Below are 27,214 nucleotides of genomic sequence, written 5' to 3'. Positions count from 1 at the left end.
AAATTTCACGTTCAAAATCAAGAGATACCATGTAGATTAAAATCTTGACCCTCATTAATCTGTTGGTGGTCTTAGTTTTTAAATTGTAAACGTCATTACAAATTTTGGAACAGTAACTGACATTCTTTTTCAAACACACAAGGGATTTTACAAAACTTTCATCGTAATGGAAACCAGGAGATAGTATTTTGAGCGGAAACAAATCATACTCGTCTTCTTTTTTCAGTGTTTTTTTCTCGCCCGTAACGACAGTCTCGCAGACGAGACGAAATGATCCTACATGTGTCAGCGTCATTCAGGACGGTTCGTGGTTGAATATGCTATTGGGCATCATAAGTCCTCATGAAATTTAACCAAAATTGGACAATTTTTTTTAAGCGTCTTTATCAAAATTTTGTTATCTCAGTTTTTTATGTGTTTTGTTATTATTGTTTGTTGGTTTTTTTTTGCAGTGGCTATTTCGCCAGCTCTGATTAAAATGTCCTTATTTTAAAGCCGACAAAATAGACTATTTTTATATAGAAATTGCTATTTTACGGGCACCAGCAATATCATGAGTGAACTTTCTTTTTTGGGGGTTCTTTGTAATGTGTGAAATTTAATATTTTCTTTAATATGAAAAAAAAAGTGAAATCATAAAAATACTGAACTCCGAGGAAAATTCAATCGGAAAAGTACTATGAAAAAGTGTCCGAGACGGCAAAATAGCCACTGTCTTTTTTTTGTCAGTCACTATCACTCTTTTACTCCGACAGTAGCAGTCGCAGGAAAGACGCTAATGACGCCCCTCATGGGGGGGTCCTAGTAATCACATAATCACCATTTTTTTGCCAATATAATCACATAATCATTAAATATTTGCTTATCTTTAGTAATCAAATAATCATAAACTAAAAATACAGTCCTAGGTAATCAAATAATCATGAAATATTTGGCTTAATAATCAAATAATCATTAAAAAAACGGCCAAGTAATCACATAATCAAAAACCCCATGAGGGCCCTCGCTAATATCGCTATTACTTCTATAGATACTATTATACTTTCCAGTACATTCTAAAGTGCTTTTACGGATTTATCTCATCATTAACATTAAAAAGACCCCAAAAATTACAAGGACATGATATATAAGTGCATGAGTACGTGCGGAGCTAGTACATGAATTTGGGAGGAGCTAAATGATTGATAAGGAGCCGAAAGAGCCAACATTTATTTATCAAAGGTCAAGATTGTTAGATAGGGTGTTAACCTGTTTCATAAAACATTATATATTTTTAAACGGATACTTTCAATACCATATCCAAACTCAGTCCGCGCCCTTTGCGATAGAGTAACGGGAGTTGTAAGTTGGAATGCAGAATTCTGTCTGTCTGTATTTGGGAGTGTTTTTGTTGATTTCTCATTAACGTATAATCCCAATCACCACCATCATTTCCCTCCTCTATATTCCAAACACGGATTATACTCTTCGAATATTTCATTGTTCACAGTTGCGTAATGATAATCATGAGCATAAGAAAAAATTTTGTTCGATTTGCAGATTTAGCAATAAAGTTTTGGTATATGGTAATGATTACGAATATATAAAAAGAAGATGTGGGTATGATTGCCAATGAGACAACTCTCCACAAGAGACCAAAATGACAGAAATTAACAACCATACGTCATCGTACGGCCTTCAACAATGAGCAAATATCATACCGCAATTCAAACGAGAAAACCAGCGACCTCATTTGTTTACGAAGTATATTTAAAAAAAAAAGCACCAGAGTGCTAAATCTATAATAGTTGAGAAAACAAGCCAATCAAAAATTTATTATTTATTTCTTCATTAATTTTAAGCTTTTTTCCTGAGTTTTAAACTAAAGCAAATCGATGTCCATCATTTTAAGCTTAATTTTTGTAGAATCCTCAGTTGCACCATCAAAAGGGACACCACTCCACGTTTTCCCATCGTCTGTTCGAAGAGAAGGAATGCAATCTGCTGGAGTCAGGGCTTGTGAATTGCCCTTTTTCAGCAGACGTTTTCTCTCCCATGGCGGTGCTGTCAATTCAGCTTCGGGTACTTTAGCCCAAACACTTTCAACTTTCAACGGAACAAGCCTCGGGATACCAACACGTTTAGACGCATTCTCCTCAGCTGTCGGTTTCAATATTCCCAATGATCTCAGTTCACCAATAGTTTGTTCTTCCACTGTCTTCGGTCTGACGATACCTTCTTTTCCAAGTTGATATAATATATCATTCTGACCTGGCCTTTTGGAAGTCACTGGGTTTAATGTATCGAATGGCTCATCGGCAAAAACATTATTCCTACGAACTCTTAAGATGTCGTCATTTTTCAAGAACAAATGAGGCCTTATTTGTTTTGGTCGAGTTGAATCCTTTTCTATACCAATATGTCTTGTCTCTTTAACATTGTCTTCCTTTATATCTTGACTGTTATGCAAGATTTCTGAGTTTTCAGGTATCTTTGATCTTTTCGTGTCATCCCCATACATGCAGAGTCGTTTTTCTGCATCGCTTACTGGTTGAAATGTATTCCTCCCTTTGCCGGATGCTGTATCAGAATGAATAATCTGAGCTGTCACTGTACGGTTAGTCTGATTGGTAAATGGTTGAACCATGTTTTCAGGTTTTATATCATCCTGTAACTTTTTGTTCGTGCCTGTAGTTCCATGGTTGTCAGATTTGTTTGGGTTGTCGTTGAAAATTTCGATCAAGGGAGTCTCTTCATCACTGAGACTTGACAAACTACCGGTGCTGATAGAACTGCTTTCGGCATTAACGGACGAAAATGTGTGAAAGCTCTCAACTAATATTAGGTTTTCACTATTTTTAGACTTAATGATCGGTCTTTCCTGAGTCGTACTTACATTGACGCCCATAGCGCAGTCCATACAACTTCCTCTCGCCACGTTGTCCCCCAACGGTATCTATAACGCCGGTATACGTCATTTAATTGTCATGTCTTAGTTACAGGATTCGTCAAGAAGAAAAGCGCGCTTTCTCCTGTGCAATGGGGTCTGCAGCTGGCAAATGCAGTCTTGAAGCCACAGAACAAAGATCAGCATCACAGTGCTTGTCAAGCAGCACGGAACTTTTACGCAAAGACACTCAACATTCCGGACGAGTTGGTAGTGGAAGTTCAATAAAAGAAAGGAAGAAATCAGCAAGCAAATGTTACACAGAAAAGACGTATGCTCGAAGATCGGCGGGTAAAGGACCTAAATATTTGTACAAAAAGAAGGAGACACGATTTGTAAATACAACGCCGTTTCCATACACTCGGCCGAAATTAGTTCGCATGAAACCCAAAGATAGCGTTTTAAATAGTGATAGTCACGATAGGTCAAGATTCTCTACTTCATACAGTTACAATGTTAAAGGTACAGTTGTCCAGAGAGATGTTCTTGACCTTCGTAAAGAAGATATTTTTACTGAAGATAGACGAAATTATTGAAAACTTTGAAATTCTGTGGTTTTAATTAGGAAGACTTTATTACATATTCACATTCTGTTAAATTAAATCTATAAAAAATTGTAATAAAAATATGATAAAATATACTTTCTGAGATTTCCATGAATAAAAGGAGATGTACTTTAAACATTTGTTGTCGTTATTATTTCAATAGACAATGATAGAAAAAAGACAAATGTCGCAATGATAATAATCGTTGCACAGTGTATATAAATAAAAGTAGGTATGTGGTGCATGCGTCAGCAAGATATTAACCCAACGACATAAGTTTCACAAAATCATGAGGACAACAGATAGGCCTAGTCTTCAACAATGAACAAACGTTTATATGCATTACTTCAAGGTCTAAATGGTCCCATATATAATCCCAAAAAGGTAGTTTGATTTTACGTGACGTGTTTCTTGTGCCAAAAAAATATTTAGTTGGTCTGTGTAACTCTGGAAAACTAATAGAGAATCTAATATTGAAGCCATCTTTTTTTTCGCAAATACTTATCTTCGCTTTATCCCTTTCAAGCAGACTTTGAGGAGAGTTGACTCATTAGCAATTGATCATACCGCATATTCTTTTTTTTTTATATTTGCGATGATATAATTTCGCTATTTACTTATTTCAAGATGCATTTATGCGAGAAGAACATGGTTTTACTTATTCGCGCATTTTTTCTACTTTCGAAGATAGCGAAAATAAATCGGTCGCGAAATTTAGTTGATTTATAGTATACCATATACTTACTAACTATAATGAAGTTTGTGGCAATACATCATCCTTCAAAGATTCTTATTCTAGCTGGACGTTAGTGCATTTTCAAAAACACTACAACAAGTAAAAGGACGTAATTCGGTCAGTACATTACGATTTCATGTCAAAATCCATCAAAATGACAGTATTCTTTTATATAACTATTTTGTCTTCTATGCAACACTTTAAGATTATCGTCGAATGACTATTGTGTTTCACGGTGTCTTACACAGTGCAAAGTGGCTTGTTTACTTTGATAATTTCGTACCGGCTTGCATGTTGGTTTGATTGTCCGGAGTCCGGTCCGAACCTAGTTTCAGTGCGTACCGTTTGATTGATGGTTGCTTGCTTTATATCCAGTGGCAAATAGTTCATGCGGATATTATAACTAAATGAATAGGATAACTGTAATAATTCGCAGAAATAATCAATTATCAAGTTGAAATAAGCATACTCATTGTCGTCTCATCCTGGTCATTAAATGTTGTAAACATGCAGATTTCTATCTTTCAAGTATCACATCACTGTAAAGACAATTTATGTTCTTTATGATATGTCTTTTATTTGACTTCAAACTTTTTGCTAATAATCAATATCGCTAGTATTTTTTTCAGTATACGGATATGGATAGTAAAGTGTACATTGCTAGAAAACAAAGAAATATCGATGGCATCGTCAAATACGTAAATAAAGTAATACAAATAGACAGGAAATACTAAAAAAAATATAAAAAACATTGATTAACAAAATTTGAATCTGCTAACCGAGTCCCTGTGGCAAAAACCGGAAGCTAAGACCCTATATGAGTAATTTCCCATGAGGTTTAAAACAAAATAAAGAACTTAAGTGGTATAAATGGCTAAAAAATTGTAAGTTGCTCTTTATTGTTTTGTAATTTTTGCTTATATTGAAAATTGAAATAGATAAACAGATCAGCAAAAATGAATATAAAAAAACTTACGATTAAGATTGGTCTTAAGTCATTAACAAATCAGTATACTTACGATTAATCTTAGTCGTAAGTTTTTGTGAAATCGACCACTGATTTGGACCCATATAGGTTCCATTCAACACGGATTCTTGTTTTGATTTATGAACAATATGTCTTTGAAGATAAAAACATAACTAAACAAGAATGTGTTCGTAGTAGACAGATGCCCCTCATCATTTTCTATGTTCTGTGGACCGTGAAATTGGGGTAAAAAAATCTAATTTGGCAACAACATTTGAAAGATCATAGCATAGAGTACATGTGTACTAAGTTTAAAGTTGATTGGACTTCAACTTCATCAAAAACTACCTTGACCAAAAACTTTAACCTGAACCTGACAGAAGGAAGAACGGACGCACAGTCCGGAAAATATATTGCCCCTCTACTATCGTAGATAGGGCATACATATGTGATACTATATATATGTACAGTAAGGAGTCAATGATTCTATAGCTAGTCAATACTGTTTACTTTGGCATTGCAGATTCATTCATTACTCAGAATGTTTAGGAGGATTTTACACTAAATCTGTTGAATTGATACTTTTATCTGGGAGAACATGATTCAATTATCAGTTGCAATTGGCTATAACTAACACTTAGAAATTGGAGAAAATAATAACAACTTATTTTGGAGTTTATTGCCTCATAAATATTGATTTTCCTTTTCATGGGAGTTAATGGCTGTTAGTAAAAAAAATGTAGGAACTTGGTTAAAGTGTAAATTCCCAAAAGGATCAGCACAACAAGATCTACACTGAAAATTGAAAAAAAATAATCTATAAACTGATTTGGAGTTTTCCACCTGAAATATTATTTTTTTGGCAATTAAGGAGTGTGCACTGCAAAAATATTCTGCTTTCAATATCAATCTGATCTGAAAGTTTGCCCCTGATCTGATTTTAAGCATTTTTTTCATTTTGGCTTTTATCTAGAAACTATAGAAGCTATGTCAAAACATGTTGAATGTAAGAAATGGTCAGCAACACAAGAGTAATCTAGTATGTGTATGTTAAAGTCCCAATAAGCAAACTGGTGATTTTTTCTTCAGACACATGTGGGCTTCTTGTTTTTTGTCTTGTACCAATCTATTCAGCAAAGCCATTTGTAACTGATTTTTATATTCTGTCCTTATGTTGTGCTGTATCACCCCTTTGATAGATTAGGGGGCAGATTCAGGTTCAGGACTCACAAACATGTTTAACACTGCCACATTCTTTATGTGTTTATCCAGTCAGGAACCTTTAGTTCAGTGATTGTTGTTGGAAATTGCATCGGTTTAAATTAGGCCATTTCATGTCAGGTCATTTTAAAGCGGACTATATGGTATAGGTTTTTCTCATTGTAGAAGGCTTTGGTATGACCTATAATTGATTAACCATTCACATCATTCTAACTCTGGTAGCTTTACCATCATTTGGCTCTTGTTTTTTTAGCAGTATCTGTGTCCATCTTTAATTGTCAGTTTATTTTAAGCTCTATCTGAATCAAGTTTTATCTATATCAATTTAATTTTCTACATACAGCTGTAATTTTATTGTTGTGATATTTTACTGCATGTATATTTTTTGGGGAAAATGATTTTTTATTTGAGCAATGTCTGTGATTTTTAGACATAACTATGCAGTCTTTTGGCTGTGAGAACTTTGTTACTATATTATGTATGATATTTAACTATTCTAATCACTGAAGGCAATACAATACCCATGGCTGCTTTTCATTTTCACTTATCCATTTATTGTCTCAACTTTTATATACTCTTTTCTGTATACATGTATATACATTATTTCTCAGAACTCAGTCTGAGTTCCTAGAATAAGACTGGGTATTGTAATTGAACATCTCTTCATGACAGCAGTTAATAAAATCTAAATCATAACATTATTAACAGTCAATGCTGTCATTACAGGATGCCAAGGCAAAGCATGTGCCTTTATTACAAAAATGCACTTCTGGGTTCATTTTAATATCTAACATAAAAACAGTGAAAAGCAATTCAGAGGGAAATGCTAAAACTAGTTTTACTGTATTCAAGTACCATCATCTTTAAATTGTATTTCAGCAATGATCCCACATATTGAAGTAACAACACATGTGTATAATGTCTCTTAAATACTTTTATTAGTAAGACTTATGACAAGCTTTACAGCTATGCAAAGACAAACGTAATGCAGAAGACACAAAATAAAAGTGTACAATACGTTTGCAAATTTTTTTCCTGATAAAAATTACACTGAAGAATACCATGCCTATATTTGAAGATGAGAAAGGTATGGATGGCTCTTCTAAATCAGTTTCCATGTCTGTCAAAATTTAGTTTCACTAACAAAATATATAACTTTACTAAGGTTTTTTCTTAAAACTAACAAAATTTAAAAAAAATAATTCTTTGTTATCATTGGTTCTCTAGAAAAACTTACAATTTTTTGTTATAAAAAAATGTTTTTAGAATGATTATTTATTCTTGAACAAATTTCTAACGGAGTCCTTCAAAATTATAGTATGCTCTGTTTCACAGGTCTTGTATGCCAAATAATAATCGTTTTTCTGGTATTTTGCAAGGGTTCTTTAAACATGTCAAAATCATCTAAATATTTCAACTTTCATTGACTGCTATGTATAATGTTATGTCCTTGGTTAAAATCATGAATTGTTTAGGTTACAAATCAAATGACACTATTGTTATTTTCATTTTTACATGATACACATTAATGTCTATTTAGTATAGTGTCCAGGTAACCTAAATTTTCAGCACATCTTTTAAAATGGGGGGGCTGTTTCGAGATATAAAACACCAGACTATCTGTGCCATTTGAAGCAATGGGATGAACAGTTTTAGAATTCATAATCATTTATCAACCTTTTGAACAAAAATTTAAATCTTCAAACATTTTTGTTTTATTTAGGGCTATTCCATTAAAAGGTATATGGAAGGATAGAAGAGGGTCCCTTCCTACCCTCCTACATACATTTTTAATGGAATAGCCCTTACATCCTAGTTGCTACATGTTCTCCCAATTCCATATATTTACGTTATTTGTCATAGATATAAGTACTAAATACAATGCTAATAATACAGCTTCAAATGATAAATAAGCAGTTTTCTTCATGTCACATGATTTAGTTGGTCGAATAAATAATAAACAGTTAGCAACAATGCACCATCAACAACCACCAAAATATTGCACTAATATTGAATAGGAATAATCTATATAAATCATTGTTTTTCGGAAGATATAGAACACCAGTCTGTTAAATGTCCATTTATAATATACAGATCTCTAGTCACTGATTTACTGGGTAAAGTCTCTAATGCTCCCATCATAGCACCTACAATATAAACAGATAAATGAAAGATACAGACATTTATAAAGATGTTAACCCTTCTTGCAGGGATACTGGAAGGTTCTCACTGATAAAATCCAAGATTCTGGATAAATCCACAGCCCAATTGAAATGTTCATTGCATTTAAAAAATACTTGCAACAACCTTTTGTAATGAGCTTGCAAGACAATATTTCAAACGAAACAACCCTAAAAAGCTTTCATATAGTTTCAATATTATTAATCAAGTCCCCTAGTTTAAGCACTTATCAGATTTATTATACATCTTAATCTCATAGTTGCGCATATAATATTAGTGACAAGACAATCAATCATGATTTCTCATATAAAAGAATAATAGATCTACCAACTTCCACATTTATGGGGAATTACCCTTATGAGAGATATTACCCTGCATAAATTCTTTCATTAAATATGCTGTATACTTTAAAGGGTCACTAGCTACGAGATGTATAAAAAATCTAAAGTATGATTTTATTTGTTCAATCATTAATAAAAGCAAAATAGTGAAACAATAATTTGCTTTTATCAGCTAAAATGGTTTAATTTTGTCAAATTAAGCTAACAAAAATAATTTAATTGATAATGAATTATTCACTTGCAAGTGAATAATCTGACCTTATTAAATCCGTATTCATGTGAACTCCAATATAGCCCCGTAGAAAGAGATAGAATAATGCATGCATTGTCTGTGTATGGTTATTTAAAGGAAAAGAGTATCAACATTGCAAGTGAAACAAAGGTAAATAATTTGATTAACTGATTCGATCCACAAAAAATCATTCTTTTATAGGTAAAAACAACAATAAACATAGGTTTTTAATCTATAATACAAAATTTAACAGATCTATAAAATCCAATTGCACAATTTGCTTAATCTATTTATATCTATGTTTATGTTTACATATATTATATGGTCAAAGAAGGTCAACTCGATAGTTAATTAGATGGGGTCTGGCTAATATTCACACGAAACAAAGCTACATCTTATTGAGACCATGTCATGTAAATTGATTATATTATACTTTTGATAGTTTGGAAAATTGTTTTTTACATTGTTATAAATAAAATATGAGAATTTGAGTCAAATCGGTGAACATGAATTTGGCAGCTAGTGCCCCTTTAAAACATGCAGGGTTTGAAAATAGTTAAAATGACATTTTTGTCCTTTTTTCACAAATTGTAATGATAAATGCATGCAATAATTTCTGAATTTACAGTATCCAGGTTTTGCCTCTCAAAACATAACTCAACTTTTATTTCATATTGCCTGAATATGGATTAGGTAGACAAGCAAAATAAAAATATATATATAAAGGCTATCACAAGTTAAACAATAAACATTTCTTTGCTATGATATTATTTTACCTCCAAGCCAAGCAGCATAGTTTTGTTTTGCAGGCATTTGATGAAATCTAAATTCTTTAATAGCTAGACTATCCTTGTACTTTGGTTTCTCTAACAAATCATAAAGTTCTGCTCTAAGTCTGTGATGAAAGCCAGCTAACATTGATGTACCACCGATTATAACTATATTCTCTGATAATACTTTCCTCATATCTATGGGACACTGAAGGTAGGTACATGAAATAAAATAAATCTCATTATCGCTATTTTGTGCATTTTTCCTTTGATCTTTTTTTGTGATAATTTTTCATATCATGCTACTCGCTTGAGATGAAAATTATCGCTAGAAACTAAGCAGTCACGTGGCGTTGCTAAGGAAATTGACATGAAAGATCATGAAATTGATAACTTCGTCATAGGTAAAATAGCGATAAATAGATTATCATTGGTCATCTCAACTTGATTGACTTTCTCGCTTTCGCCGTCCCGACTCAAGCGAGAAAATCAATCTCGTTGAGATGATCAACGATAATCTATAATTATAGTCATCATAAGAATTCTTTGACTGTTCTATCTACTGCTAATATATTCTGGTTATTGTAAACCTTATTGAATGTTATAACTTTCCACCTCATTTATTTTTTTCGATAAATTACGCCATTAATTTTCTCCTTTGAATTGTTTTACTTTTTTCATTGCAGGATCTTTTATAGCTTTCTATGCCATCTGAGTTTTGCTCATTCTTGGAGGATGTAGGAGTGCCCTTGAGTTGATAATATCTACATCAATCAGTCACTGGTGGAAAGTTGTCTATTGGGAATCATACCACAAATTCTTATATTCATATTTATTGCCTACTCCAAAAAATATTGGTTTCTAAATTTTTTTTTACTTCTACCATAATATAATATATAAACTAATTTATAAATCTAAAACATTCGTACATTGCAGATACTCTTTCTTTTCACCATTGCTCCTCATTGTAGCACAAATAATGAGTTTTCAGACAGGGAAATAACTTATATACAATATACAATTGTAATTTTACTAATTTCTGCTCACTGAATGATTTGATGTCCAATAATAATTACCTGTATGATGGCATCTAATATAAGTGTTGATACTGAGACTTCTTCATTATCTTGTTCAAACAAAACTTCACAACTGTGCTCTCTGTATATATATATATATATATATAAAAAAAATATTGCAACATTTTTCATCAATGCTTTTGTTCAGTATGCAAATGGTGTCTGGTATGACGATAAATCATGATTTTCATTTAAAACATTATTCTAATTAAAGCAACTGAATTGTGACCCTCATCTTATGGCAAAGGGTCAGCATTTCAAAGATGCACCTCAGTCCTGCAAACATGTACCTAATTATATGATTGTTTTTCTTTACTTCTTATAACTGGTTGCAGACAGACATGCCCCATGGACATGAATCCGTGTTCTTCCCAGGGCCTTTTAGAATCATGGTAATATGATGCTATAATCTTGAATGTGATGCTATCTGAAGTGGTTTTCTTATAGATTGTGTTATGGATGTGATGCAAGGCTTCCAAAACGGTCATATAATTCGGACAATTGTAATATGTCCGGTAAAAGTCTGGCTGAGCAAAGCAGGAAATGGTCATCTACTTTTTAGTTTTTAGGTTTTCTAAAGAGATGGTTATTTTAACATAATTTGCGATCTTTTTGACCCAACCTTTTGCCTTTAACAGCCACACATTTCCAGTCATAAAAGTGACATGATGATTTTAAAAGTACATGTACTATCAAAACAACCCCTACTTTAATATCTTCTCATTTTAATCAAGGCTAATTAGTTGTTGAACAGCTGAAATTTACCTGTTCAGGTGACAGGTAAACTATTTTGAACTGGACATTGATTTGTCTATTCAAAGTTATTTTCTTACATTTCAGCAGGTTTGCATCTAATTAATTTAGTCAAATTTTAAATGATCAGAATTACGTTCACAAATATGATTTTATGAAAAAATTAAAAAGGTGAAAATGAAAAATCGTCAAAAGCATGTTGTTTGAACCAGAGACATGTCTCTGTTTGAACTAGAGTAGTACAAGTGTGCGCAGGTGTGCAATTTAATTATGCATCCTGATTTCTAAACAAAAATGCTCTAATTGTCATTGATACCTTTATGTCACATTTATTTCAAATATTTTTTAAAGAAATAACGTAGAAAGATGTGATGCTATACTTTTTAGAAACAAGATGGTATTTCAATTTCTCCTGTTAACCAGGATGCTAAATGAAATATCTGGGAAGAACACTGCATGCATGCCTTGGTACACCTTTAATATTCTTGTATCTTTGTTCATTGGAGTTCAAAAGAGCACATGCAATCGCAAATTAAATTTTTAAAAGCCATTGTTATAATTCAGAGACATATGGCTCCCAGTTACCTGAATATATGTTACACATGCAAATAGCTTTAGTAACTGACAGCCAGGAAAATAATATATAATTCCCCAATTTACTAGAAATATGATATTTGACCCCTATAAAAAGAATATTCAACACAGTAGGAAAAGGTAACTACTATATAAACTTACCAGTAATATGCAGTATATTGTTTTACCTTCTTCCTAGAGATATAGAACATGAAGAATGAAGTAAATGAAACATACCTAATTTCTCCAGATATATGTAGAATTTTACCTCCGTCCAGAGGATATTCTACACTGGGAGGTGGAGTTGGTAACTGTAAAAGTTAATGAAAAATAATAAGCAAAAATTAATCATTCATAATCTGATATTTCCAGAAACTATATCTTTATTGTAATGCAAATATTTTTTATTTATGTAGATTGAAACCAAAAGTTAGCATAGAGCTTGACATTAGGCAAACAATAATCAATTTAGCAATCAATCTATGGAAGTAGTGTTTGAAATTATATCCTAGATGGTATAATGCATTTTGCAAGGTCACAAATATGAATTATACAAACACTTTACCTATACCTTGTTTTGATTTACTGTGGATTCATTATTAATCATGGTTTTTCATTTTTCATGTATTTCTGGGTTCCAGTGAACCACAAATGTAAATGTTCAACACAATACACATTTAGTTTAAACAATATTTTATTTTTTCAAAACCTGCACAAAATATAATTATACATTTTTTTTTGTACAATATAAATACCGGGATTCGGAAACAATAAAAACTTTATATATAAATATAAATATTAAATAAATGTGAATACATATTTTCTATAGGCTTGTTTGCAGACTTTTGTAAAACCGCAAAATCAAATATTTACTTACCGGTAAGTTTAAATTTTACCTTAATCCACAAAAATTGGTACTCATGAAAAATCAGTAAATCCACAATACACTTGATATGAGGAGTGAATAATTATATAACAACAATATTTACCTGGTCTTTACTTTCTCCCTTCATAGTTACTTCATGTATCTCTTTGGCCCTTTTTAAATTTGTCACAAAACAGCAGCGAACTACAAAATAGAGCAGTCATTTAAGAAACCTTATGTTAAATTAATGTATATTTCATAATTGTGTATAACTGCACCCACTTTTCTTCCCCAACCCCACCCCAATTGTAGGAAAAGTCTAGTTCACCGCAAAAAGCCTTTGATAGGAAACTTTTGAACTCTGATAGATATAGGAAGATGTGGTGTGAGTGCCAATGAGACAACTCTCCATACAAATAACAATTTAAAAAGTAAACCATTATAGGTTAATATGTCTGATGTCCATATATGACGAAGGTGGATCCAGGGGGCCTATCCCCCCCCCCTTATGAAAAGTTCTGGATCTGCCACTGAATAATTTGAGCTGACTTTAACACAAGTTATTATTTATTCATACAACAATCACAAGACTCAAAATTAAAAGACATAATGGTATATATTTTTTTTATTACATGTATATGCATTTAAAAAAAGGATTTTAGTATTTTCAGATAACACATACCATCCTCAACTATAGGCATTTCACACTGTTGTTTTTGTATGCAAGTGAAGATATACTGTGGCTTCATTATTATTCGTTGAATAACAATTTTCGTGGGTTTCATGGATACAGCTGAACCACAAATATAAATAGTCAACGAATGACAAATTTTATATAAGCTCGTATGCAGACTTTGGCAAAACCATGAAATCAAATATCCACGTGACGAAAATGCAAGTTTTTTCAATCTACGTAAATTGGCATCCATGAAAATAAATAAATCCACAGTAGCCATTAGTACAACTTACCTTTGATGTCTTCCAAAAGTTCCTCAGTTAAGCATTCTGTAAAAAAGACAACAGTTTAAAACAATTTAAAACCTGATTAGGTCACATACAAAAATCAGAGATACAAACTGTCTGTTTTTGACATCATGTTAAAATGATTAGTTTCTTTCCAAATTGATTACCACATAGTTGTGCAAATGTTCACATTCATTGTAAATTTAAATATTTTGTGATGATTTCTTTATTATTTAATATGCAGTTTCGTGCCAATAAGAAATTTCATTCAAAATTCTAATCTCGTTATTTAAATACATGATTTCTGAACACCAAACTATGTCTCTAATGAAAATACCAGTAAGTGTATTTTTTTTTACAAATATAAAGATACAGTTCATGAAACCTTCTTTTCTTCAGAGAACAATTTCAACTAAGCATAATAGGCCAAAGATTTTCATTCTCAGAAGCTAATTTTACAAAAGATTCATTAATATTTCTGAAAACAGTATGTAAGGATGTGTGTCTCCAATAATCTTTGATACCCTGGGTTCTTTGTTTTAAAAATCTGGAGTATCAACCTCTTACAAAGAATTCCATTTCATCAGGTGTTTAAGGCTGTCTTGGACTTATGTGGTGAGGTGTAATATTTTGCTATACATTGATAGCCTTACAGGGACCTTAGATGAAGAACAGCAACAAAAGTGCTATGCCTCTTCCTTTATCAAGTGCCTGTCATGAATATCCTACTTTTATTCTTGATATTACAATCTTATTATTTTAGATTTTTGTTCTTACCTGGAACTTCTGAAACAGGTTTGTCTTCTCCATCTTCAGTTATTTTAGCAGTGTCCTTTAACAAATCTTCTATCTTCCTATAAACAATATCAATGTTTGTTAACAAGTATTATCTCTCATTAACATATATAAACATATATGAATACATGTACTGAAATATTGATATGCTTGCATTTTCAGAGAAAAAGGTGATCTCAATATTTTTGAATTGCTACACATAAAGCTAGATCTTGATTTCATGTTATATTATCTTCAAAATTTACACGTTCTCATTTCTTCAAATTTATAATTGTCATTTTCGGGGTATAAAACACAATGTTATGTGGTCATAAGTCTAAAATAAAATGTGTTTTAACAGGCTTGTTCAAGTTTGAATAATAATTTGTAAGCTATTTGATTATTTTACGTTTTGATTTTTCATTTCAATTGATCTTTTGGGTAAGTTTAACAAGAATGTGTCCATAGTACACGGATGCCCCACTCGCACTATCATTTTCTATGTTCAGTGGACTGTGAAATTGGGATAAAAACTCTAATTAGGCATTAAAATTAGAAAGATCATATCATAGGGAACATGTGTACTAATTTTAAGGTTGATTTTAAGGTCCCTCTACTATCGTAGGTGGGGCATAAAAATGCATCCCTGTTGCTTATTGCTATCTACTGGAACACATATGTATAAACCTTACCTATGTACTGCCTTGCCAGCTACAGGTATAGCTTGTAAAGCTTTGATAACTGGAATGCCTTCATAGACCTTTATACAAATTAAGGAAAATCATTGGAATTCAGGTGAGTCAATGTAGTTCCTCTAAAACACTTCAAATATGAATATAGCCAAAGTCTTAACATATAGCTTGTATGGCTAAGAAAGGTATTGCTAGAATTTGAAAGGACCTTCTCTATTTCTATACAAGAATGCTAGGAATTAGTGCTACCTACATAGTTGCCTGCCAGGCTCTTAGCAAATATTTTATTGTTTATACAGTGGATTCATTATTATTTGTGAATGACAATTTTCATTAATTAAATTTCAAGTTTACAAAAAGTTGAAAATCACAAGTAAAACATACAAATGAGAACCTTTGTAATATAATAAAAGAAATTAAGATGTCTACATGATTTTTTTTGACACGGTCAAAGGATACAGGTACAACAACTGTTTCTGAGTATCCAAGGTCGATAACTAAACCAGTGTTGGTCCCCAAGGTCAACATGGACAACAGGTGACCAGCTCCAAACATAACGGATGACACCTGGAATATATTGAAATGACATGTTAATTATGATGACATACACGTATAACAGCTATAATGTCTTTGAAAATTACTCATTTTAATTTGCTTTAAAACACATAGATTTTAAATCTTTGTGAATCCTTATTAAATATATCTATTCAGTTCTTGAATATATGTACTAACCTCAAAATGTATAAAGAGAACTTTGGCTAGGGTTTCTCTCACTTGGGAAGGACATAGTATAGATTCACACACCACTAGTCTTCTGTCTTTAGCATTTACCAATAAACTCCTGAAAAGAGAACAATTTCTTTATAAAAGTTGTACCTACATCTATCAGTTTATTCATGATACAGTTTAATTGTCAGTGTTATCAAATACCTTTATTTAAAAGAAGTATGTGGAGACATGGTTTTATTTTTTGTTTTTTCAGTTCATCCTAATATCTAGAAGGTCTGATAACAATCAAGGTTATACTATGTATTACATATGACTTAATATTGTTTTTCAAATAAGTTTTGTTTTTGAGAATAATATCTTTTTAATAATTTGTTTAATTTCTTTATAAACTTACCTGAAAAATAATTGAAACAGAAAATTTTTGAGATTCTCATATAATTCTTCTGTACTGCTAAACTCCCATATTTTCACAATCTGTAACAGATATAAAGGAATGAATCTATGTTATTTGTTATTTACAATCTTGTTATTTGTTGGCATTAGATTGCACATATGTATTCATGCATTTCCATTACTTGACAGTCAGGTTCACTCCCAGATGGAATTGGAGTGCCATTCAAGCAATTGAAGACTCTTGAAATCATTGCACACTTTCACAGATAAATTCTTTTTTATCCCCTTCTGGTCCTCATTGGAAAAGTGGTCTACATGTCAGTAGTTTGTTTCCTCGATCACTAGCCTATCGTTACTGACTACTCTAGTTAGAACCCTGCCTGTAGCAATGTGTGTTCTACTTGGACCTTAATTGAGGAGGATTTTCTTTTACTGGTATTGAAATACAAGGTGAATCAGGTCAGATAAACAAAAATTGGGCCTAACAACAGGTAACAGTAGTTTCAAATACCTCTAACATTCATATGCAGGTACATTGTACCTCCATGTACCTCCGTAAGTTCTTAAACAGATAAAACATGAGTCATCAACATCAATTGGTATCAAGGTCAAGATACATGTAGAAGAAATCAAGTAGTAGGTAAGCAAAGTTTTAAACACTTTTGTACCGCACCTATTTATGTCACATTTTAAGTGGAAACTTATTTATCCAATACAGCAATGTAATGAATTATTGTTAATCATTAATTTACAAAATGGAAAAATGTAATAACTTCAACTTCTCTACTGTAAGCATTATTTCTACATATTCAAAAATACATTTACATGTACATGATGTATACCTTTTCATTTTTTTCATTCTTCACTACAGAAGGAATAATACATCTTGGTCCAGTTTCACCTGCTAAACCACATCTGCAACAAAGATACAATGCCTAGAGCTATACCAATGCAATTTTATTTGCAGTTTATTTATTATGACTACCGGTACATACATTCTTTCAAAGAAAACATATCCAGTATTTATCACAGGCACTTGTTTCTATCCATGGGAAGACCTACTATCATATCAACATATATTTACGAGAAGGCACCAACTATATTTTTCACCTCTCTGCTTCAAACCCTTATATTGCTGTCAATTCATTCCCGATTTTCTTGTTCCGTAAACCATTCCATTCTTAAAAAGTGTTTCTTTCAAATGGTATGCATTGTATTTACCCTTAGAGTACCCTTACCTCCAATAAGGTGGGTAGGACCTTTATCAGGACTCCAGGATGGGGTGTTTTCAAGCTCGGTATTTCAGAATTGACACTATCGGGATCTGGGAATTCTCTTTTCGATTTTGGGATATCCTGATTTAAATTTATTTAAATTCGGGACCTCAAGATTTCGTGTTTTTAAGCCTGGGATATTAGGATCAGGACCCCTCCTACGTATACCCCCCTCCTCTCCATTACACGTTATCGCTAACCCCGGCCACTTGACCTTTTGATGCATACAACAATCACTTTTCCATTAAATCAGATATTTTGTTTTATGACGTCAAAAATTTAAAGGAACTTGTGTGATATCCAGTAATGGCAGACAAATAGCGATAAATTATGTATACACAAGATGTGTCAATAAATTTTCGGCATGTGATCATTTTTAGTCCGCCTACAAAATACCTGTGGTATTGTTACCTTTAAGATTAATATGGAATCACAATAATTTTATGAGCACTCCAAAGATATAATACAAGCAAAATTCTATGAAAAAAGTAGCTTTTAACTGTCATTATAGACAGTCCTAGTTTACTTATTGACAGTGTGGGTTGGCTTCATAGACAGTCAAAGTTGACTTGGTCCCTCTTGCCATCCACGCCGAGATGACCCACATAATAATTTCAGCCGTATTTGACGTGAAACTGTACTTATGTGTCCCGTCATACTTTGAACCACACCATTATTTTATTTATTATTTTTACTGTAAGTCTGTTTTTTGTTATATCTTCTTTACGTGAGTCTGCATTTATGTATGCCGTCATACGACAAAATTCTTTTTATGTCTACCTGTGCGAATTTCAAACGCGCAATTTTACACCAGTAATGAAAACCTTCTTTCATTTATGGGTAGACTTTACATAGATAAATTCAGCCGTATAAGAAAAGCAAAATGAGAATGTTAAATTTGATGTATGCCTTTTTGTACTACATTGTTACATTTGTTGTTTAAGTAGTGATATTAAGATGATAACACAATATTGACTGTTGTACCCCTATTTTTGACATTTTTACTCTTTGAGTATGTTTGTTTTGTTCATGCATCGTTGACAATGTAATGGAATTTGATGCGACTGTCATACAAGTGAGAGGTTTAGCTAGCTATAAAACCAGGTTCAATCCACCATTTTCTACATTAGAAAATGCCTGTACCAAGTCAGGAATATGACAGTTGTTATCCATTCGTTTGATGTGTTTGGACTTTTGATTTTGCCTTTTGATTTTTGATTTTCCTTTTTGAATTTTCCTCGGAGTTCAGTATTTTTGTGTTTTTACTTTTTCCTAAAATATATGTAAAACACATTTTTTACGAGCCGATTATGTGGAAATTGGATAGGGTTTATAGTTACACACTGAACAGAACTATTTCATACTCTGTCCTTACTTTGTATATACAGCTCCGATGTCTAAAATGACAACATTTTTATCACTGCTATAACTTAAAGCTTCAAACAGCGGCATTTCCACCAAATATATGTTCAGGAATCGGATTTTTCATTACCGGAAATTCATTAAAGTTCGATAACTCGAAATGGTAGAAGTTAGTACCGAAAGATAATTTAAATATTTATACATAATACCGGACTGATTTAAAAAGAAGACAACATAATATTTAATTAAACAGTTGAATATAACAATACTTGATAAAAATAAAAAAGTAGATTACATTCTAACTAAGCTTTCTTTAACAGGACCAATTTGGTATTTTAGCCCCTTATTTTTATGGCTGCTGGATAACTTTGATTAAAACAGAATAATTTTTATTACCCGTCGAGTTAAAGACAGAATTAATACCATTTGATGTTACGATATAGATACGGATACTTTGAGTAAATTTATATGTTGTTACTATATAACAACAGAAACCTTGTTGTTTTATAAATGAAATTCTATAGCTTACTATGCAGTATGGGTTTTGGTCATTGTTGCTGGCAATTAGTGATCAACAGTTACTTACAATGATGATGATTGATTGATTGTGTTTTTGGTTTTATCATTAAATTGAATTTTTGTTACTTTTATGCTTGTTTCTCTGCGTCTGATTCTAGGTGGGATGTAGAGCTTTTAAGCTCTGAATCCTAGAGTATCACCCTTTGGTTCATGTCAAAGCTAAACCATTCCCAGCAAATACAACAAAAAACCCAATAAAAATAAAGAAGAAATAAAATAAAAATAACTGCAAACAAGAAAGTGTCCCTAGTACACGAATGCCCCATCCACATTATCATTTTTAATTTCTATGTTCGCAAACAAGAAAGTGTCCCTAGTACACGAATGCCCCATCCACATTATCATTTTTAATTTCTATGTTCGCAAACAAGAAAGTGTCCCTAGTACACAAATGCCCCATCCACATTATCATTTTTGACCGTGAAATTGGGGTTAAAACTCTAATTTGGCATTTTTTTAGAATTTCAAAAAGACCAAAAACTGTAACCTATAGTGGGACAGACAAACAGACTGACAGACAGACAGACCAGAAAACATAATGCCCCTCTACTATTGTAGGTGCCAGGTGGGGCATAATAAAATCAGGTGACAGGATATTTAACGCATCTCTATAGTAGCAACCCTTGAATGCTTTTTTTGTATCAAACATATTATATGAAAATAAGATTTAGTGTAATTGCCAATGAGACATCTCTCCACCAGATCAAATGACATAGAAGTTAACAATAGTTCACAGTACAACAAATGGAAGTTTTTAACGACCTTGACTGGCTATACAGCCCTTGCACAGTCAGTAGTTTACAGTACAAACTTCAACCATGAGCAAAACAAATACCGCAGAGTCGGCAATGAAAGGTCCCAAAATGACAATAGCTTGCATTACTCTAAGTCTATATTTTAGGAGATTTATATGACGATCATGTAGAATCCTGTATGTTATTAAGATTATATTTGTATACTGGTATGTGTATGTCCCCCTGAGGACCTATTAGATTTGGAAAATAAAATATCTTTATCTTTATCTATTTTATCTTATAAGCCTTATAAGTCCTGGGAAATATATTTCATGACTGTTCAGATAGATATAAGAAGATGTAGTATGAGTGCCATTGAGACAACTCTCCATCCAAGCCACAATTTTGTAAAAGTAAACCAATATAGGTCAAAGTACGGTCTTCAAAAAGGATCCTTGGCTCACAACTAACAGCAAGCTATAAAGGACCCCAAAAATGACTTGTGTAAAACCCTTCAAACAGGAAAATCGATGACCAGATGTAGTTGACAATGGTGACATCACTGGTAATTTCTACTTATGTTTCAAAGATGTGATACACAAATTAAGGCACAACTAAGGAGAGTGATATAGGCATTTTTCATGTTTCTTAATTCTGTATATTGGTAGTCTGGTACCTTTTGAAATATTTCCAAATAGTTTATACACAGTTGGGACATAAATAATTCTTAACAAGTTAATATTTTATTACATTTTTATTTCATAACATTATTAACATAAAGTAATCAATGGTTTCAAATAATGACAAAATAAATTCTAAACAATGCATTGTGAAACTAACCAGTTAATTAAATATAATACCATTTTTTTATTACTGTAATAATCTATTTCATTCAAGTTTACATAAATTAAATACATAACAATAAAAAGTTCATAAGACACCATGATGCTTCTAATTCAAACAAATATCCATATTTGGCACAAACCTGTGTGTGTTCTGAACACCCTTATGGTACCCTTCACTTAATAATTCATAAATATATCAAATATTTAATTATTTGTCTTTTATATTTTCAATTTATTTCAATCACAAATTCTGTTGAAAAATTATGCATAGCATGTCTTTAGATGAATTCAGACAGTACAGAATTTTTAAAATTTTGTATCATTTTTTCCCTATCGTAATTATGTTTGTAGTTGTACTGAAAATACATTTCAATAACTTATCAAAGTGGTAGAATTCATATATTGATATGTTATTCAAAGGCATAAATGCCCACGCATAAATCTTTTCAAAGCAAGCAACATTTCTAGTTTAGGTGTTTCTTTCTTTCAATAAAAAATTATATATAAAACAATTGTTCAACGTATTTACTCCTAATATTTTATAAATAATTATAAATGTACACAGTACATGTCTGGCAGTATAAAAAAATGTTTTATGTCAACATAATATAAACTTATAATCCTTGACCTTGAAATATTCATCTGATAGACCAGCTATTCAACCTTCATAACATTCATGACATTAGCACTATTTTCCTGGGACTATAACATAATATATTTGTCCTAGTATTCACTCAACAAAATGCAAATACTATAAACTTCCTTACGCAAGCAAATTATCAAACAATGGAAATTTACATGAATAAAACTAAAACTGGAAACTCCAATGGAAAATGTAAAAATGTATGATATATCATCCATAATTTTGGTATGTATTTTACTTTATCATAGTATGAATTATTGTCCTAACCAATAGAACATTAAGCATCAACCATACTGAAGGTAGTTAACTTTAAAGTTTCGCAGTGCCAAAAAGAAATGATGATATGTTTTAAAACACAAATGTTAAATTTTCTCATGTATAAGTTGCTGAAATGTTGTGTTCACCCATATTCCCTGAGCAAATAAGTTCATGAACAAATAGACAATAGACAGTTAGGTTAATATTAATTGACAGAAGTCATTTATCAACCCTTTACTAAAATACTTAGTTGGGATAAGGCCAATTAAAATCAATTGCTAGATTTTCATCCCCGCCCGCCCCTCTGAAATCGTCCTGCCCCGATTTTTTTTATTTAACTAAAAATACGATTTCCGGTTTTTGATCATGTCCGTTACCAGGAACCATCGATAATTTCGTTTCATTCGAAAATTCCTGTTTCAAATTTCTTTTTTTGTATTTCTTCGCTGGAGAAATCCCATCGAAATATTCTGCTGCTCTATGATGACAACATCATCTACCGAGAATAGAGATTGATAACGAGAAGGGCATGAACTATTCGAGTTACGAGTAAAACGCCTTGTCCTTGAACGCAAATTGTTGTAGTCACCGGTAGTCACAAGTGAATTTTGGACTGTGAATGATATCCAAAGCGCAAGAATCGTAGAACAAATTGGTACAAAAAACATGACTGGATTAAAGAAATTGACACAAGCACGAACTTGTTTGAATTATGACCGTATATTGGGAAAAAATGTCGACAAACACGCATTTTAATTATAACAAGCCCTTCTATTCACCCATGGCTTTTGTTTTTGTTGACAAACAGCAAACACCCTCTGTTACTGTCCCTACCATCAATTTAGTCATTAAGCCACAACTAATTTTTTGGTTGAGTTCGTGTTTTACATCATAATTTCTTTCAACACTGAGTTTACATTTTATTCTGTACTCGTAATACTTGATACAATTGTACCAAAACATTTAATTGATTTTATGACGACTACAAACCATTGCTTAGAAAGCAAAATAAATGTGGTGTAGGTATACTAGCAGTCTAACTGAAGACTGAAGAGAGCATTTCTCTTCTCTTTGATGTCTACTATAAATAGGTTTCTAAAGCCGCAATTGCATGTATAACAGTGGTTGCCAATCAGGGATTTTTATTTAAGAGTTTGAAAAATAGTGTAGGATTCCTTATACAGCATGTATCTACATTATACAAGCTTGTTTCCCACTAGCATATACGCCGCGGTATGAAAAACTCATGACAAGGGTTTAATATAAAATAAAATTTAAAAAATAAAATCCTCCCACCCGCCCCATTTTTTTCAAAAATTTTGATGAAAATCTACTAATTAATTTTAGTTGGCCTAATACCTAGCCTCTCTATTGTCCTATAAAAGATTAAAGGGAGAATATTAAGTTTTTAAAGCTGGGTCACCTGGGGAGACTAAATAAATCAAGAAAAATGTTACCAGTTGTCTCCCTTACTGAGGGGAGTAACAATTAACATTCTTTACTGAACAACGCAACAAAAGAAGACAACTATTGGTTGATTTTTACTTACCTAAACAATATTTTCTAGTATCACTTCTGAAAAATTTGTTCCCTTACATCACGCACATTAAAACTAATTGATACACATATTCTATCTATGCAAATGCAGTAATTGAACACAAAAAGACAAATGCAAGCAGATGGAAATACATACACATTGTTATATTCCATTCCGTCTTGAATTTATATTAGACAGGTTATTGCCAACTACAGATAAATAAGATTTATGGATAAGCTGGTTCTCAAGATACTAAAGTGTGTCCACTAAGAGTAAGGATGGCTTTGCATGCATAAAGTTACATTTGTCTTAATGGTTAATAAATGTACATACTTGAAAAATGCATTTATACAAATCTTATACATGTACATCTATATTTATAAACTTTATAGAATATAACTGATATATTCCTTTTTGTCATGGTTTGCTTATTTAGAAACATAAAATGTATGTTTATAAGAGATGAATAATGTATGCATAAACAATATATATTAATCATAATTCCGATGCTATTATTTTTTTTTACCAGCAATTAAAATTGGACATCACAAATGTATAGTTTGAGTGTGTAAAATCCTAGTTTACCCACAAGGATGTGCTCTACTATCCCAGATGATTGAACGATTTCCTTCTTTCTAAATGATCATTTATCTGGATTTATTTTGTACTAATTTATTGTTAATTCAGAAAATACTTGTGATTTATTTTTAATGAGACAAAAATACAAAATTAATTATATGTATTGTGATTTCAGAAAAATCTGCATAAAAAATATACATATCAGAATATGAGTTCTTGTTATTGCTATAATCACCAAGTCGCTTTATTTGAATTAATAAAACCTCAAAATAATATCTGAATTAACAGCTATCAGATATAACAGTAACCTTCTGAAGGACTTAAACAAAATCTGGTGAAAAGATATCACCTTACAATCAATGAGACAAAATCTTGCAAACAAATCTATAAATATATTTATAAAATTCAGAGGTAAAAAACTTCACAACCATCAGCACTGCAGCAACTCCCAAGAAATTCTCATGAACATAGCCCTTTTCTTTTGAGATTATGCTTCATAAATTATCAAATATGTCTTGTCTATACTCTGAGGTTTAACCTACATATGATGAAATGAACAAAACTTTCCATATTTATACATATCAACTTTCCCATTATAATGGTTAAATAAGCAGTATGGTTATTGAACATAGAAAGAAATAAGTAAAACTTGTCTTTGAATTTTTGTTTTAATAAATTTATTCTCGCCTTCACAAATGTTACATACTCCTCCCAGTAATAAAAATATTGTCCCTGTATTCTCTTTGAAATCATACTGTAATTTATTCCTTGTTTTTAATTGATTAGGAAATGTTTACTCCTTATATACTAGTATTTTCAATATTAAATTTGGATGCATATAATTAAACAAAATGGATAAATAATATTAATTTCAAGCATCTATATATAAAAAATGATATGTGGATGGATAAAAATCAATGCCATGAAATATTAAGAAACAACAAACACTAATCAAACAGCACCCCTTTTAAAGTTATAAAATCTTATAACAGTAAATCAAATCAATTCATTTCGATTATACCATCACAATAAATAATCTGGTAAATTATATTAAAATTAAAAACCCCAAAAATGATTTTGGATGATCTAGTTTATTAGTTGATTCTTCTATGTGTGCCGTTCATTTATCTATCTAAAATGAGTATGTTATTGATAGAAAACATTTATATATGTTCTAAAAATTAAGTTGACGGCATTCCTTATTCATTTTAAAAATGTTGATTATTTTCTCATTTCTTCCATAAACACACTTTATCGTAATATGAACTGTGTCCCTTTCAGCTCCCTTAATGCGTCCCCAATATACACTGTAGTCACCACTAGAAATGCCTGATATCAGGAGCAGATCACGGATTTTTAAAAAGTGACATAAATGTGTAGTCCCTCTGTGCCATAATTGATAAATATTCCAAATAAATTATGCATATTCTAGAGATTTTCAAGATGATTTTTTTAATTTTGCAAATTGCCAACATTTTAAATCAAATTTATATGAATTTAATACAAAACCAGAATAATTGAATCCAATGGACACTATTATCTATAACCCAACAACAAATAAAATTGAAATTCAATTTCAGGCAGTATCATGAGGCTTTGGCATACCAATTTGCATGAAAAATTATGCACAAAAATCTGTCAAACTTATGAGGAAAGGTTATAAGACCAAAACATAAAACATATGAAATTGCTTCTTATAACATTGTAAACATAACAATGTTAACAATTAAAAGGAATGAGCACAATATTTCTCCTGAGTATTGTAATTCAAATCAAAACAAATCAATTGCTATGCCTGTTTAAAATTATACATTTTGTTTTTTCCAAGCATAATGCCATCTGAACGTAAACCCCCAAAATAATTCATCACTATTTCATCAAGAAATAAAACACTAACAAGCTATAGCTATCTGTTATTCCTTGGAAATTAAACTTTAAATTTTTTTTGACTCAGTTAATCATTAAACATAGACCTAATTGTGTCTATGAATATTTATACTTCTATCCAAAATGTGTCTAAAAAATATGTTTTCTTTGGTCTTAATAAGACACTTAACTACATACCCGACCATGTGTAAACTGGCATGGTGAACTTTTTTTTTGTATGAACTTGCAGCTGCTTAAATTTCAAATTCAAATCATCATTTTAATCCTTTATGACTAAAGATTGCTTCATTCTGGAATGTAACATTGATTAGAGGAAACAGTGATAAATTGATGAAAATGACAGACTTGTTTAGGTCTGTTTATGTTGATGAAAAAACTTAATTTTACTTGGTGGCCAAAGTACAACACCAATAACAGCAAAACCCTGTCTTGAGAGTTCATAAGGACTTGGTCTATTTATATTTATTTAATTGAACATCCTTACTAAACACAGATGTTTTACCTCATTAAGTGTGGTTCCAGGTGGTTGCATTGTAAGGTTAATTAACATTATCTCCGATTTTTTAGACTCTCATTCATATTTTTCTTTAGAAGACAAAGCATTGTAATTCAATGTTGTCATTATTTGATTTAGATTCATGACCTTTTTATAAATATGTGTGGGTCTTGAAGTTAACCAATTTTGGTAACTTATCGACTTGAAAGAGTCGATATTTGCATTTTTTTGATTCTGGTCAATTATTTCTTGCTTAACAATATTTGACTTATTTAAGTCGTAT

At 31.5% G+C, this 27,214-nt stretch overlaps 1 protein-coding gene across 1 annotated transcript in view; it reads right to left on the bottom strand.

Annotated features, from left to right (window-relative positions):
- Window positions 1-7,309: 7,309 nt before the first annotated feature.
- LOC139515256 (protein phosphatase 1 regulatory subunit 37-like) overlaps window positions 7,310-27,214 on the bottom strand; it is a 39,535-nt gene continuing 19,630 nt past the window's right edge. The window contains exons 13-25 of the mRNA XM_071304819.1: window positions 19,387-19,489; window positions 17,580-17,652; window positions 16,739-16,818; window positions 16,348-16,456; window positions 16,075-16,182; window positions 15,616-15,683; window positions 14,927-15,003; window positions 14,156-14,191; window positions 13,311-13,390; window positions 12,559-12,632; window positions 10,996-11,077; window positions 9,926-10,127; window positions 7,310-8,542 (exon numbers count right to left, since the gene is read on the bottom strand). Coding sequence (XP_071160920.1) covers window positions 8,430-8,542; window positions 9,926-10,127; window positions 10,996-11,077; window positions 12,559-12,632; window positions 13,311-13,390; window positions 14,156-14,191; window positions 14,927-15,003; window positions 15,616-15,683; window positions 16,075-16,182; window positions 16,348-16,456; window positions 16,739-16,818; window positions 17,580-17,652; window positions 19,387-19,489 — 1,205 coding nt within the window. The 3' untranslated portion in view covers window positions 7,310-8,429. The remainder of the gene's footprint in view (window positions 8,543-9,925; window positions 10,128-10,995; window positions 11,078-12,558; window positions 12,633-13,310; window positions 13,391-14,155; window positions 14,192-14,926; window positions 15,004-15,615; window positions 15,684-16,074; window positions 16,183-16,347; window positions 16,457-16,738; window positions 16,819-17,579; window positions 17,653-19,386; window positions 19,490-27,214) is intronic.

The sequence above is a fragment of the Mytilus edulis genome, chromosome 3 (assembly GCF_963676685.1).
Source record: "Mytilus edulis chromosome 3, xbMytEdul2.2, whole genome shotgun sequence".
In the NCBI taxonomy this organism is placed as follows: domain Eukaryota; kingdom Metazoa; phylum Mollusca; class Bivalvia; order Mytilida; family Mytilidae; genus Mytilus; species Mytilus edulis.
Note: the sequence above shows the minus strand (reverse complement) of the source record. Positions and strands in the feature narration are given on the sequence as shown.